The sequence below is a fragment of the Spea bombifrons genome, chromosome 7, assembly GCF_027358695.1.
Source record: "Spea bombifrons isolate aSpeBom1 chromosome 7, aSpeBom1.2.pri, whole genome shotgun sequence".
Taxonomy (NCBI): domain Eukaryota; kingdom Metazoa; phylum Chordata; class Amphibia; order Anura; family Pelobatidae; genus Spea; species Spea bombifrons.
In genome coordinates, this window is record NC_071093.1 from 16,328,845 (window position 1) to 16,345,876 (window position 17,032).

The 17,032-nt window shown below is 39.6% G+C and overlaps 1 protein-coding gene across 2 annotated transcripts in view; it reads right to left on the reverse strand.

Annotated features, from left to right (window-relative positions):
• Positions 1 to 596: 596 nt before the first annotated feature.
• Positions 597 to 17,032, reverse strand: part of FAM117B (family with sequence similarity 117 member B) — a 32,264-nt gene continuing 15,828 nt past the window's right edge. The window contains exons 5-9 of one of the 2 annotated variants that reach the window (XM_053471132.1): positions 10,798 to 10,944; positions 10,511 to 10,582; positions 3,527 to 3,737; positions 3,044 to 3,164; positions 597 to 1,206 (exon numbers count right to left, since the gene is read on the reverse strand). In XM_053471132.1, coding sequence (XP_053327107.1) covers positions 888 to 1,206; positions 3,044 to 3,164; positions 3,527 to 3,737; positions 10,511 to 10,582; positions 10,798 to 10,944 — 870 coding nt within the window. In that variant the 3' untranslated portion in view covers positions 597 to 887. The remainder of the gene's footprint in view (positions 1,207 to 3,043; positions 3,165 to 3,526; positions 3,738 to 10,510; positions 10,583 to 10,797; positions 10,945 to 17,032) is intronic. The other variant, XM_053471133.1, reaches the window with a different exon arrangement.

Sequence of the window (17,032 nt, forward strand, 5' to 3'; positions counted from 1 at the left end):
CTTGTGGAAGCAGCAGATACTAGAAAATCCTTATGAACTATGCTTTGGATTTGATTGACAGTGTGCATAAAACCCCACACAAAGAATGGCATCCAAACAAAAGTCAGCAATTGACATATTACTCTAAATATCACAATATTTTCTGTTACAAGAGGACCAAGGGGATGCTACACAATGCCACGGGACAAATCAGTTTCCACTTACCTAGTCATTTTATTTTACCTTATTTATACATTCTGTTACTACTTCACAAAACATTAACCTTTTGAGGGGGTAAAGAAGGGGCTAGTCTGGTCAATATTGTATTTGGTCTGAGGTCGGTTTAAATACCACACCCAGCAAGTTGTCCCCTCCATAGAAAGACACCGTTTCTAAACATGCAAAGAAAAACAATACATTCTGGAAGTAGATGGATGGTTGAGTCCACCTCCTTCTCCATCATGATTACACTGCTATCACTGCCCAGCAGAAATTGTTTAAACATAAGCATTTAAAAGCAGATGAAAACAATTAACATAATGACATAAAAAAGGGTAAACGCAGCATAAAGATTTTAAACATCAAATATTTTTGTATTTTTTTTTTATAGGTTTTTTTTTTTTTTTTTTTTTAGAACTAAAAGTCTGGTAAAGCCTTAGCTCATTAACATTACCAATGGTTAAGGGGTCAAAACAGAAAACTAAGCAAAGGAAAAATCTAATTCCTAAAAGAGCAAGCTCTTCCAAAAGCAGTCTTAATACTGCTAACACAATGGTTTTCCATTCTGTACATTTAATACAAATGTAGTTAAGTCCAGTATTTAGAACATCTTATTTCAGTACTGCGTTTGGAGTTTTTCATTTGATGAGAAGTGCCCTTCTCTCTTTACAATGGTAAACTAGATTTTTTTAATCATCTTCTTCATCAATTTGCCCAGTTGGGTGCAGAAGAGACATTGGAGAGACAAAAGTATTTGTCCCACGGGAATTACGCTCCTGTTCAAGACTTGCTGATAGTGATGCCATGTTGAAATTCTGAACTAGTGATGTTGGGATACTGGTCGGCACCGCAAGCGTATGGCTGGAGCTCTTGAACGTGATTTCCTGATTTGGCAACAGAGGCTTGAGGATGCTGACTAAGCAGAACGCAGAGCCACTCTTTGGAATAAAGTTCACCTTGTTCTTGTCAGGACAGTAGAAGGGTGGTATTTCATGAAGTGGTTTTGGCCTGTGAAAATAAAGTTTTATTTTTTTATTTTTAACAAAATCTGTATTTTGATGAGCTTCCTTATATATACATATATATTATATCTGTGAACAATGAGCACTAACTAGAAGGTAAACTGGGTATTATAAAAAGGGAAATCCAACAGTGCTGTATACAGCACTGACAAAAACTTGTTTTTTTTTTATTTGGGGGGGGCAAAGCAGATAAAAACATCCTTTATCTATAGACCTGGAGGTTGTAAGGTGATATTTTGGGAGACTTTCCCTGCACACCACACTGAGATGATTATTTATGGTAATGCAACTGAAGCCTGTTCCTCAACAAAGTTTAATTAGTCAGAGTGCCTGGGTAGATGATTAACAATGACCCACTGTATGTTTACCACAGGCAGTGTGACAAGGAGCCAATGTGTTTGTCTTGTAGATTGGGCTAAGATAGAAGAGTTAGAACACATTCAAATGGCTAACATGGAGCTGCCTGAAAACATATTATGCAAAAACTGGAAGAAAAAAAAAAAAAGGGAAAAAATCCCTGAGACTTTGCGCAAACACAGTGGTGTACCATTCAAACAAAACATCAAACTATTTCACACATTACGACTCTGCCACCACCCCCCACCACTGGATGCATTAGTTCAATTTGTAAGTTGGATTATCATTACTATAATGTTTGGTATTATATTTATTACCCTGCCAATCATTTTACATAGAGAGCATTTATCCCTGCCACACAGAACCACACATTTTCATTAAGCCCTTCATGACAATGGCTGATTTTATTTTTTTGTACCATTCATAACAATGACTGTTTTAACATTTCTTTTGTGCTTTTATTATTTAACATTTCTTTCAGTGGAAAATAATTGGACTCGATTGACTTGCATGGCTGTATTCAACCTGCAAGGGGAGCCAGAGCTCTCAGGAGGGCCCAGAGAGACCCTCTTGGAAGCTTTGGCAACTTGATTTTATTTAATTTTTTATTTGGGTGTGTGTTCGGTTTTGCTAAATACCTCGCTTTCGAGGCATTTCAGCTACACCATAAAAGTTTAGGAGGCAATTGTTGATCGCCTCCTAAACTCTTAAAACGGCCGTCCGCTGCCATACAGTTGTTGACACCCCTGAGAGGGGCCAGACATAGCCCCTGATGCTGATCTCGGTGTTGCTGAATGTCAACATCGAGGCATTACAGCATAACTTAAAACATAGTAAAACATGTTGAATGTGTTGTCTGTGCATACAGTCTTCTTGCTCATACATGTCACATGTGCACTCACACATTTGGTACAATAGAGAGCTGGGATGAAAAGTTTTTCTTGGTAGGCGAAGTCCGCACTCAAAAGACCAAAACGGACTGGTCAGCTTCACGTAATGGTCACAGTGCATAAACCTCTTTATGTATTGGAACTAGCACTGCACAGTCATGGAAGAAATAGGACAACAGCATTTAGAAGAAAAGATTAAGAACTATTATTAACAGAGGTAAATGTTACAGTCGCTTAAAAGCAGCCACGTTTGGGAAAAAGAAAGAAAAGTGAAACAGATGGGGGACAGATTGTTGACGTTCTTGTTCGCGTGAGAGAAAGCAAGAAAAGTTATTCTTCTCACTTTCCTCCAGGGATTAGAAAAAAACAAAGCTCATTTGTCCTGCACAAACTATGGCCATGATAGATAGAAATATGTAGTTTAATACCAGTCAATTAACATTATGCGAATAGTTTAACGTGCAGTCTGCACTCACTGTCTGCCCAATCCTTTTTTATTGATTTTTTTTTTTAAATACTTGTGCAAGCAACTGTGTGCTAGAACTAAACATCTTGTTGGTGTAAAATTGTACTTACGCGCTTTCTTCAAACACTTTCACCTTCTCACAACCCTCTGGAGGTTCTCGTTTGAACATATAGCTGTTGTTTGGTTTTGGAGATGTGGCATATTTGGGAAGAGGCGAGTGATTTCCATTCTCTGCAATTTAAGATTGTACCATTAACAGTTTTAAGGCAAATGGAGGCAATAGTTTAACTACTATGATAAACATGTGCACACTTCCACCTGCCTGTATAAAACCTGCCAAGTAGTGACATGGTGACAAATCTTCCCAAAAACTGTAATTCAATGTCAGTGAAAAGCGGATCTATTTATCAAATCTTTGAAATAATTATCAACCGCAAGGTAAAGAATTATCCAAAATAACCAAATGAAAAAATCCAAAGCTCTAATAATACCGTACAATGTAAATTAATACCACAATAATTTAGTGTAAGTTTAGTGTACTTTCATGAAAACATAACTATTATGAATATATAAATGTTATTGGAGTTTAATACCTTTGTCTCGTGGATCTCCAGTTAAGTCATTCACCAAAGAAGGGCTCTCCTGACTGAAGTTGTTTGAGATTGTAATGAAGGAGGCTGGTGAAATAGATTGTGAGCGGCTGCTATTGTTGCTTCCACAGTCAGCTGCTCCAGGTGTCTGAGTATCAATACTTCGCAGTGCAAGAGGGGGTGGAGCGCGATGTCCATCTGGGATATCTTGAGGCTATATTACAACAAATATAATAATAGTATTTCTTTTACACGTTTATAACAAAGTACATCATTACAATCATTTCTAGTATTGTCGAATGCCAAAAACTTTCACAGAATTTGCCTCTTTCATATACCATATTTGTTTGATTATAAAAACAAGGTTTTTTCTGTCAAATAGAGGTCTGACTATGAGACTAAGATCCAGATCCCCCACAGCGCTGCAGGGGACCTGGATCCTCCTGTCTGGTAACCTCAGCTGCTGCCGGTACTTCCACCGTGGGGTTAAAAGCCATATCAGGGAGACAGAGTCGCATATAGGAGAGTATAAGGCATATCAGGGAGGCAGAATGGCATACATGGGGGTATAAGGCATTTCTGGGGGCAGAGTGGCAAGCCTGGGGCAGATTTGTATAACTAGGGGGGCAGGTTGGCAAATAAAAGGAAATAAAAACTATTTTTTTTCTCTCAATCATAGCTTTTTTTAAATATGAAAAAAATAGTTTACATGAATTCATATTTACTAGTAAAAACTTTTTTCCTATAGGGTCATCTTATATTCAGGTTTTTTCCCCTAAATTAATATTCAGATTTTGGGGGGGTCATCTTATAAATCAAGTAAATACGGTATTTTCAAGGAATGCTCAAATTGTCATATGTCACAAATGTAGACACAGTTTATCAATCCATAAAGTTCACAGTTCAGCAAAGGCTTATTTGCTTAACATTCTATAATGCACAATTCATGTTTTGCCTAAGTGGAACAGTATCAGACAAAACCAATATTTATATAAATATAGTTATATAGTCTTTAGGTAGCTGCATTTTATACATTACTATGCATTCTCCTCATGCTGCCTTTTTGTAAGTAATACAATGGCTCACTGTATATCACCCAGCAGGGAGAAAAAACAAACAAACAAAAAAACACACAATGAAGCGATTTCCACTTGTGCCTCAAAACGGGAAAAAAATCCTTCTCGACTCCAAAATGGCAATCTGATTTCTCACTGTATCAACAAGCTAAAACCAATCTTGCCATTATAACCAATCATATCCTTGTATATTTTTTTCAATATAATAAAGCCAGTGGTACCACAGACACAGTTGATGGATACCGGGGATAGCCCACCCACAACCAAGCAACTCCCACATGCCGCCTCAAATCCTGCTGTACTGCAGACACAATGGAAAGGACGATCATTTATTCCCCACAGGCCACTTCTCACTATAGGCTGAGCTCTTCCTTTTGAAACCAATATGTTATTTACTTAGTTACCCAAGTCTGTCTTATAAAAGATTAGCTAAACAAAAAAAACCTTCAAGCCTATATATAAAAGGAAGGTGCCCAGGTCTGCACCTTTTTTTTTTTTTTTAATGACAACATCATGCTGACATTTCTACAGCTGACATTGAACCACTGTTTATCGTCTACAATTATTCCCAAATCTTTTTTATTTAATGATTTGCCCAACACAACCTCATTTAAGGTATATGTTTATTTTTATTTTCCCCAAAATGCATAACTTTCCATTTGTCAACATTAAATCTCATCTGCCACTTGGCTGCCCAGATCTCCAATTTGACCAAATCTCTTTGGCAGGGAAGTAATGCCTTGCTCAGACTACATTACATTATCTAAATTTTGCATCTTCTGTCAAGACAGACACATGATTTTAAACACCCTTTGCAAGACATTAAATAACACCTGCCCTAGAACAGAACCTTCAAGCACTCCACTTACCACTTTTGCCCAGTTGGAGGATTTTATTGTGCTTCATAAAACCGTACTGACCCTTTTGAATCGGGCAAAACGTATGTATAAAAGGTTTTTAACAGATGTACTCTTTGTATAGTCTTTTGTGAGTGCATTATTGTATACATTTAGGGTTTAGCAAAATGCACTTTCATTTGCTTTTCATTTCTTCTTTTACATATGTGTCCCTAGGTATGGTGCCAGAGTCAGAGTGCGTGTATGTTGTTGGATAGTGTGTGCATGCGTACAAGAGTGTGGTGTTAGCACGTATGAGTGTATGGTGGTATGTGTTACTGTAAGGCATTAGTCTATGTCAGCATACAGTGTGTTAAAAGCGTGTGTGACTAATGTGTTAGCATGTGTGTGTCTGTTATTGTATTTTAACTACATCTTCGGATCTTTGCTAACCAATTTACCAATTTCAGAACTCAATGGGCAAACAATTCCCATGGGTTTTTTTCATTGTTTATGTATTAAAAATTGTTTATGTATTAAAAAAATAACAATGGGATATTTCTCTTGCCGTCATTGGATTTCAGTTTCTCATTATCTAATTTAGCCATACTAATTGCTCTTTTGCAATTGTTAGCATCTTTGTATTTCATAAAATTATGCTGCTGATCTTTTTAATTTATGTCTCAAATGATATATTTTTTTCTTATTACCTGACTGTTAAGCCACATTGCTTTTATTTCATTCCTTTGCATGTCACCCAAAGGGACACACTTATTGTACTTCTGTACTTCTTGCTACAAAGAATTCATCCCAGTCAATTAGCTTAAGGGACATTCTTAACCTGTTGAAGTCGGCCTTCTTAAAATTCAGCATTTTGGTGGAGCCTCTTCTAGTTTGCTTTTGTGAATTTCCAGTGTCACCATGTTATGGTCACTGTTCCTCAAATACTCCCTTAATCGAATATTTTAAAAAAATCTCTATGTTGTTAGTTTTCACCAGATCCAGACAGGTGTCCTTTCTAGTAAGTAAGTCAAGATAATCTGCCGAAATATCATGACTGACAACGGCAGCCTCCAGGTCTGCAGAGTTATTGGAGCAAAATGAGATAAAACATTGTTTTTGTTAATGCTAACTTACATTTATATATACAGCATTGTATTTTAAGAACAGTATTTTTAGCAAAAATCAGCATGGTTTTCTGAAACATAGGTCCTGTCAAACTAATTTAATTGCATTATACAAAGTAATTAAGTAGAAGTGTAGATCAGGGTGTTGCAGTGGATGTAATCTACTTGGATTTTGCCAAGGCGTTTGACACGGTTCCACACAATAGGTTAGTATTCAAACTGAAGGAAATCGGTCTAGATGCAAATTCTTGTTCTTGGGTAGAACATTGGCTTAGAGATAGAGTACAGAGAATTGTTATAAATGGTAAATTTTCAAGCTGGTCAAAAGTGGTAAGTGGTGTCCCTCAGGGTTCTGTTCTGGGACCAATTGTATTCAACATATTTATAAATGACCTGGCAATAGGCGTTGAAACGTCATGTTTCTGTGTTTGCGGATGACACTAAACTAGGTAAAGTAATACAGTGAAGTAATACACTGCGATATTACTGTGCTGCAGAGGGATCTAGATAGACTGGGGGACTGGGCACACAAATGGCAGATGAAATTCAATGTCGATAAATGTAAAGTTATGCACTTCGGGATACGGAATGCACAAGCAACCTACACCCTAAACGGTAGTGAGTTAGGGGTCACGACAAATGAGAAGGATTTGGGAATTGTTATAGACAACAAACTAGGCAACAATGTGCAACGTCAGTCTGCAGTTGCTAAGGCCAGTAAGGTATTGTCGTGTATAAAAAGGGGCATCAATTCGCGGGATAAAAATATAATTTTGCCTCTGTATAAATCAATGGTAAGGCCGCACCTTGAATACGCTGTGCAATTTTGGGCACCTATTCTAAAGAAGCATATCATAGCACTAGAAAGGGTGCAGAGGCAGGCTACAAAATGAATAAAGGAATGGGGCACTATAGTTATGAAGAAAGGTTAACAAATTTAAATCTGTTTAGTTTAGAAAAACGTCGCCACAGAGGGTATATGATAACATTAAATAAATATGTTCAGGGCCAATACAAACCATTGTGTGGAAATCTGTTCATAAACAGGACTATGCATAGGACACGTGGTCATGCGTTTAGACTGGAAGAAAGGAGATTTAGTCTAAAGCAGAGGAAAGGGTTTTTTACAGTAAGGATCATAAGGAGGTGGAATTCTCTGCCTGCAGAGGTAGTTTTATCTGAGTCTGTACAGACATTTAAACAGCAACTGGATGGAAAAACATAATATTCGGGGATATAATCTTTGATTATGGGGAAACAGCTTATTGATCCAAGGAGAAATCTGACTGCCATTTTGGTGTCAAGAAGGAATTTTTTCCCTGGTTAGTGCAAAATTGGAAAGAGCCAAACTGGGTTTTTTTGCCTTCTTTTGGATCAACAGCAACAAATTAACCGATATAGGAAAGGCTGAACTTGATGGACGCATGTCTTTTTTCAGCCTATGTAACTATGCAAGTTGAAAAATATTTTTCCATAGTTTCCCTTTAAGTGAGTGACCAAAGCAGATGACCCTTTTTCTTTTCAAATTCGTTTTCCGACAGACTTGGCACTTTTTCAAAATACTGCCCAGAGAACAGCTCACCGAAGTTCAAAGTGCATTTATTAACACAAAAATGCAGCCATTTCTAAACACACAAAATGTTAACACTTCAGACTATTTCTATGAACCAGTATTGTGTTTAAAAGCAGCTCTGTCAATTTGCACTTCTGTAATCTAAATAAACTATGAGAAGCCAGAGTAGAGAATTAGTTTCAGCACGCTTTTTTAGCGTAGGGGAGACAAGTACAGAAAATGTAAGTTGATAGTTGTCACAGATACCTTCTTTCATGAATAGTCCCACACTTTCAATCAAAACATATTTTAATACATTCTCTAAGAAAAAGAAAACACTGTAGGTTATTTCTATAAATGTAGTTATTTAGCAGTACTAACGATGTTTTGAAGGTAACAAGTCCAAAAATCCAGTTGTTTCTGCAACGCTAAAGGATTAAACACCTTTATTTAGAAGAACACCTAAGTCACTCAGTTTATTTTCAACCTCTCCCTACCAAAAGCCAAAAGTTCTCCTTGGACATAACTGATCTGGCCAAGTATGTTCCCATATCTACTTCAATTTGCCTCAAAGGTTCTTAAAAGAATTGTTTGATCCTCATCAATCTGGATTCCATTCTCAACATTCTACTGAGACCGCCCTTTCTAAAGTCACTAATGACCTCCTCACTGTCAAGCCCATGGACCAGTACTCTATACTAATCCAAGTGAATCATTCTGCTGATTTTGACACTATTGAACACTTCTCTCCTGGTTCACATCCTGCCTTTATGACTGCACCTTTAGCATCTCCCTCTCCAATAACACTTTCACCCTCAAAGTGCTTTGACCCCTCCTCACTTTACACGACCTCACTTGGAAAACTAATCTCAACCTTTGGCTTCCAATACCACCTGAATGGCAAAGGCACCAAGATACCACCTCTCCTGATCTCTCTCCTTCTGTCTTCGATAGTGTAACTAACTGTATTGACTCCGTCTCTAAACTGGATGTCTGCACTTTTCCTAAAACTCAATCTCTCCAAAACCAAACTTCTTATCTTGTTCATGCCCTCATATCTCATGCCTTGACTAGTATAACCCTGTTAGCTTGTCTTCTCCCTCTACGATCCACCATGAATGTTGCTGCAAGGACTTATTTTACTCACCATCGCTTTACTAACACCTCCCCCCTCTGTCAGTCTCTTCACTGGCTGCCTGTGCACTTCAGGATTCATTTCAAAATTCTGAATCTTTCAAAGTTCATCATAGTGATTCCCCTACTTCTATTTCCTCACTCATCTCTAAATACACTCCTAGCCGGCCTCTCCGCTCATCCAATGGTCTCAGCTTGTCCTCTCCGATTTCTAGTTCTTATGCACAAAAGTGTTGCCCCTATCTTCTTGAATACTCTCCCCCCAGCTTACATGCCTTCCTTCTGCTTTCAGTCTTTCAAAAGAAAAAAAACCCTCAAAACCCATTTTTTTTTCTTTTTTTCTAAGGATGCCTACAAACTTACACATTAGTGTCCTTCCTCCGATATTCCCTAGCTAACCTTTTCTAGTACCTCTCCTGCAATACTCATGCTAGTGTGGCAGGTCTATCCCTAACAGTGGTACTTTTACCTCTTGCCAAAACTCCCTCTAGATTGTAAGCATGTTTGAGCAGGGCCCTCCTCATCTGTTTCTGTAAGTCATATTGTTTATCTTCACTGGCTGCCTGTGCACTTCAGGACTCTTTTAAAAAAATGTAAAATTAATTTAAAATTGGTTTATTCATTGTACAGTGCTGTTGAATATGATGGTGCTATATAAGACAACAAACAATAATATCCTTGCTTAGACAAATTATTTCCTGATGTAGATGCAGAACTCTCAAGACTTTGTAAGTACTTCACTATGCACTATTTAACCTGTAGAGAAAATATGTACAATCAATCACCTTAAGGAGAAGCTGCAGCTCCAAACTGGAGGCCTGTCTGCATAAAGTTACACTATGGACATCTATAAATTATATTAACTTATTATATCTCATTCTGCCCCATCCTCCTATTAGAACTGTCCTTATTGTCAAAATCCCCGAAAAGAAAACAAGATTTTGTTAAGAAATGTGACTGCTCAACTGCTTTAAGGTTAACGTACAAGGTATAATAAGAATTTTAAGCGATATTATATATGACAATGTTAAGCAAAAATAGTTTGTAAAGATGTTAATTTCCACACTAGTAAAAACACACATCAACCAAAACACAACCTTTGATACTATGAATGTTAATGAGATTATCCAGATGCTGTCGCACCAAGTTATACCCATAATGGTTGAGGGTGTTTGTTATGCAACAACACTAAACACACCATACCATATTTTGTGCCCCAATTTACAAATAAATGGGGGAAAAAAACAAAAACAAAAGCTTACCTGAGGGAGCAGATGAAGGAACCCCATTGAAATGTTCCCATTGACATCAGGAAGGCCTGAACAATCTCCATGCTGAGAAACCACAAGGATATATGCTTCAAGATGAATACTGGAGTAACCCACCCTCCTATGTAGACCCACAATATGGAGGGTGATATTTAAAAGAAAAATGCTTCTTGATCACATGTGCAGCTGAGAAAACGTGGATACAGAGCCCAACTAATGGTAAGCCAAAATTGGCGAGAATCTAAGTATGGTACCAGAATAGCCAGAAGACCTACACTTACCATTAGCTGCTCTTCCTTTTCTCCAGTCTCCTTGATAATTATTTCAATCTCCTGGTTTAATCCCTCTATGCTGTTCCGAAATCGTGACCCAGATGACTTTGTGATAGGGATAGTCATAGGAGTCAATACATTCTTTGACATGGAGGTCTGAAAAAAAAATGTCACATTGTTTAAAACAGGTTGCATTTTAAAACATTTTCCTATGGAACATAAATATGTGAATTCTAAAATGTTCTCAATTTATGTGGACTGCAAGATTATTCTTTCAATCTTAACTAGTATGGGAACAGAAGGCACCTTTTAACTTAAAACACATTTCAGCTTCTAAAAAATAACTTGACTACCGTATATTCCGGCGTATAAGACGACCCCCAACTTTTACAGTCCAAATATAGAGTTTGGACTATACTCGCCGGATAAGACTACCCCTCTACCCAGCGTACAACAACCAGCCAATCACAGCAAGCGATGTACCTTACCGGTGATTTGCTGGTTGATTTGCTGACATATACATACATGCACTGCCCTTACACACACACACACACATATATAATATATATATCTATATATATATATATCTACACATATGCCTGTCCATACATACACATTTATACACTGCCCTCACCACACACCCCTGCCTTTACACACACATATATATATATATATATATATATATACACACACACACACGTATGTATATATTTATATATGTACGGTATGTATGTATATATATATATATATATATATATATATATATATATATATACACACACCAGTGTGTGTGTGTGTGTATATATATATATATATATATATATATATATATATATATATATATATATACACATATATATATATTTCTCCCCCCTTTGTCCCTTTCTCCCCATCTCTTACCTTATCTTCTGTCTTCTTTCTTCCATCCAGTTGTGGGAGCCCGATGTCTGGCACTTCAGACCTCGGCTTCCCTGCTCTCTAATCACTACGCGCCGGCTATTGATGCCGGGCGCCGGGACATGACGTCATCCCTGCGCTCGACATCAATAGCCGGCGCCTAGTGATTAGAGAGCAGGGAAGCCGAGGTCTCAAGTGCCAGACCTCGGGCTTCCCTGCTCCCTCATCACTACGCGCCGGCAATTGATGCCGGGCGCCGGGACATGACGGCATCAATAGCCGGCGCGTAGTGATTAGAGAGATTGGTGGCTTCGTGGGAACCTCCGGCTTGGTAAGTACCCGGCGTATAAGACGACCCCCCACTTTTAAGAAGATTTTTTGGGGTTAAAAAGTCGTCTTATACGCCGGAATATACGGTATATAAAAGAAGCACATTTTAAAGGGGGATCAAAATGTCCATCTTCAAGATTTACTGTGGGTGGGACTAAACGGTTACAATGTGTTTATTTAGTAAACCCAGTGGGCACCAGCCCAAAGCGGATCCTGAGAGCCATTTTTAATGTTTAATTCCATCACCACTTACTAATTTAATTCTTACAAAACATATTGCTGTGAAAGTAATAGTAATAGGAAAGTAATAGGATTACCAGTCCAAAGAGACTGTGAAAGAACAAAATGTTTTGTGTAACATCTTTTAACCCCTTAAGGACCGGGCTCATTTTTCGTTTTCTACCCTGTGGGACCGAGGCTGTTTTGACACTTTTGTGGTGCTTGTGTTCAGGTGTAATTTTCTCCTCACCCATTTAGTGTACCCACATAAGTTATATATTGTTTTTTTCAGGACAAGATGGGCTTTCTTCAGATACCATTATTTTGATCGTATCATCTTATTTACTATAAAAAAAATAAAAAAAACATGGTGAAAAATTGAAAAAAAGACATTTTATGACTTTTATTTGAAAAATCTTTTACTCACCTAAAAAAGCAAGTAAAAAAACTAGCTAAATAGATTCTACTACTTGTCCTGAGTTTAGAGATACCCAATGTTTTTATGTTTTTTTGCTGTTTTTTGTACGTTATAGGGCAATAAGTACAAGCAGCGTTTTATGATTTCCAAATCTTTTTTAACAAATCTGGTCAGTCTGCCTACATCTCCTCTTTGGAACATCTTTGAAGCCGGTTAACTCAATTTAACCCATTCAAACCATATATTTTTGAAAACTAGACACCCCAGGGTATTCCAAATGCTGTTATTTTAACCCTTTCCATGCACCAATTATACAACTACACTTTGTCAAACTTTGTAATAGTAATTTTTTTAATTTTTTTTCCCACACAAATTGTACTTTAGTTATAGATATACAGGTTCTGGTATATGTCACTATCAAACAACACCCCAATGTGTGTTCAGGAACATCTCCTGAGTACAGCGATACCCCACATGCATGGGTTTGTCAGATTGTTTGGCTGGTAAAAGGCTACTTTTGGGGCATGCGTAATTCAGGTGGTCATTTGGTCATTCTGCCTCCATCTCCTCTTTGGAATATCTTTGAAGCCGGTTAACTCAATTTAACCCATTCAAACCATATATTTTGGAAAACTAGACACCCCAGGGTATTCCGAATGCTGTTATTTTAACCCTTTCCATGCACCAATTATAGAACTACACTTTGTCAAACTTTGTAATAGTAATTTTTTTCACACAAATTGTAATTTAGTTATAGATATACAGGTTCTGGTATATGTCACTGTCAAACAACCCCCCAATATGTGTTCAGGAACATCTCCTGAGTGCAGTGATACCCGACATGCATGGGTTTGTCGGGTTGTTTCAGATTTAAAATGCCACATTTGGGAAGTGCGCTTTTTTTCTCCATTTTGGTCAGTCTGTACCTATGCCCTATCTGTGAGCTAGGCCACTCCAATTTACCCCATCAGCCATTTTTTTATATATATTAGACACCCCTTGGGTATTTGAAGTGCTTTTATTTTAACTCTTTGAGATTTTTGAGAAATTTTAGCACTTGCTCAAAATAATAAACTTTATTTTTTTATTTTTTTTATTTTTTTAATACTTTTTTTTATATTTTTTTACACATTTTGCTGGTACTGGATGGTTCATCTAGTGACATCACTGCATAATTATTTTTAAATGTTAGCACATTTTTTTTTTTTTCCATTTTTTTTTTATTTTTTTTTTGAATATTTTACTAATCACATAGTGATTAGAAAGCTGGGCTCCATTGACTTGCATGGTTGAATGCAGTACCTGTATTCAACCAGCAAGTGGAGCCAGTTCTCTAGAGGGTCTGGAGACCATCTAGCAAACTTTTTTTTGTTTGTTTTTTTTTACAGAGCGGCGGCCATCTTACTTGATGGCGAAGATCACCGGCAGCTGCGGGTGTGACCGCTCTCCGGAGCGGTCACAGCCCACCTAAAAGGTAAGTGTTTGGTGTCGCTGGATGCCTCCTGATCGAGGCATTCCAGCGACACCATTTAAGTTTAGGAGGCGATCGTTGATCGCCTCCTAAACGCTTTTAAAACGGGCGTCCGCCGCCATACAATGTATGGCAGCTGTTGACGCCCCGGGGAGGGGCCAGACATGGCCCCCGATGCCGATCTCGGCCTTGCTGAATGCCTCGACATCGAGGCATTGCAGCAAGGCCGTTTAAGCGAAGAAAGTGATCCTTGATCACTTTCTAAGCTTATTTAACTTTTTGACGGTTCAGGACCGTCAAAGGTCATTTAGTGACCTTCTTGTCATGACGGTCCTGAACCGGCAAAGGTCGCGAAGGGGTTAATGATATTCATAGCAAACTAGGGGCTGAACATAGCTTTCATTATGAATAGTCAGTTTATTTGCATCTGGAATAAAGAATATCCGGTCAAATACAGGGTTTACTGAAGGAAACTCTACTATTCCAGATAAGATGGGTACCAATCACAGGCCAAAGAAAAGCACTTGGAGCTTTGTGCTGGTGGCAGCAGGCTGTCTAATAGAGGCTTTGTGTGTACAGTAAAACCATATCTCTCTGTATTTACATAAGGTAAAGTAGTTGTGGCCTACCGTACTGTTAGAAGCTGGAGAGGGTTCAACAGTGGCCTGAGGTATGTTTTAAAGTTTTACATTATTCAGGGAATGACAATTGCACGTCGCTATGGCAACTAGAAATCGATTCTTGGCATCCTACACCAGGCCTGGCCAAGCAGGGAAGCTACATGACCTCGTGGTGGTAAACAGGCAGTGGCGGGCAGCAAGGAGTAGTGTTTGTACGTGAGTGTATGTATAGCGCCAGAGTCTGTGTGTGTACACCATGCTAGAGCCCTGCGCGGGACTGCTTTTTTAATCCCGCTCCCGCCCGCTCCCGCTGTTTTTAATCCCGCTCCCGCCCGCTCCCGCAATGTGGGTGTTCCGCTCCCGCCACATTTGTGGCCAATCCCGCCCGCTCCCGCCACATTTGTGGCCAATCCCACCCGCCTCCTTACCTGATTTCCCGCGCAGTCCCGCAAATTGTTCCCTCACAGCGTCTCTTCTCTTGCTCTGCCCAGGAACAAGGCGGAGTCACAGGAAGTGACGTCACATTACGTGACTCCGCCTTGTTCCTGGGCGGAGCAAGATAGGAGACACTGTTATGGAGCAGCGAGAAGACAGCCTTGCGGGACTGCGCGGGATTACCGGGACCCACAGGTACAGTGCCTGACTGCCCGCCCGCAGCCCCAGCAAGACCGCCCGCAAGTTTTTTGGCGGGTCCCGCGGGACCCGCCTCCCGATGCAGTCCTCTACACCATGCTATTATATTTTTTTTTTATTGCGATGAAGCAGAATTGCGAGGCCGGCAAAACATGTTGAGGATGGGACTAACAGTGCCTGGGGTAATGCAAAGCTGTAAGAGAACCACCTCATTGAGTGATTTAGAACGCAGAAAGGATATAAGTTTATTACGACCTTTTCCATTTTTAGCACGTGTGCAACAGTTGTAAATCTGTTATACTCGTGTTTCAGATTTTTGCTGCGATACTGCACCATTGGTGTTTCTTTTTTGTTTTTAGAGTCAGTGGAAATAAAGATTTTAACAGATGTACTCTTTGTATAGTCTTTTGTGAGTGCATTAATGTATACATTTAGGGTTTAACAAAATGCACTTACATTTGCTTTTCATTTCTTCCTTTACATATGTGCCCTTACCGACGGAGAGGCTCCACCAAAACTGCGCATGTGCGATGGCCATTTTGATGAAGCCTCTCCGACGCGGCCGCCATTTTGTTGTAGCCTCCTAGGCATTTTGACGTTTTTCCCGCGCCCTACACCCTCGTTTTGGCCCCCAAACGTATCGTTTTTACTTGGAACATCTCCCTCTATCGCACCATACTGTCCATTTCCCTGCCCTTTTATTTTTTTTCTCTGCCTTGGTGAGTTACTAGCATCACTGACTCCCCACTACTCCCACTAGTTTATACTTCATGTCTCACAGAGATGGTGACCAGGCTGGAGCTGCTGCTCCTTCTGAGGACCTGCCCTCAATGCAGACGCTAATGCGCTGCTCGACCCCCAGGGCGAACCCCTGATAATCAAATCCACCCAAGGTCGGCCAACTGGTTCCAGACGCAACCAAAATCCAAAATATATAGCCGCCAGGGTTCGCCAGCCCCTAGATAAAGCAACCTGCAATAAGCTAAAAGCCAAATGCCCCAGACCCACACTCCCCGACCTGGCAAGCAATACACCTGAGGTGGATCCTAAAATCTCCGGCTGGAGGCCAAAGAAGGGCCTGGACTTTTCTCTATGGAATTGCCAGAATAAAGTTTTAGATGCACTGGGCCCTTGTGCCCGTATCTTTGGGATGGTCGACCCCCCCTGGATCTTATGTCCATAAGATGGTGGACACAGCGAGCCATATGCTTAATAGGCAACACCAATATGACCATAGCCAGTGAAAGACGCAGGACAATCTTAATTAAGATCGAGCCTAAACTTGTTAACATGGCCACTTCCGAACCTGGTACCTCAGCTAAAGGCATGCTATTTGGGGACAAGTTCATAAAGGAGTTAGGCTCCTTCGCCCAGACATTCACTGCACTGGATAAAGCCCAGGCTAACGTGGAGAGTGTTTAGCCCGAAGGTTTTTTGAGGGGCTGGCAGAGGTGGGGACCGTCCGGCTGGCCGTTATCACAGGGGTCCAAAACACGGCTCCCGAGGTCCCAATACATCCAGGCAGACCCACCAGGAATACAGGCCCGCAGCTGCGGAAATCGCACTTCAAATGCTTGCCATTCGGCCTATCTTTCACTTCTTGGTGTTTCACCTAACTGTTGAAACCCGTAATCGACCATCTGCGTTGGAAAGAGC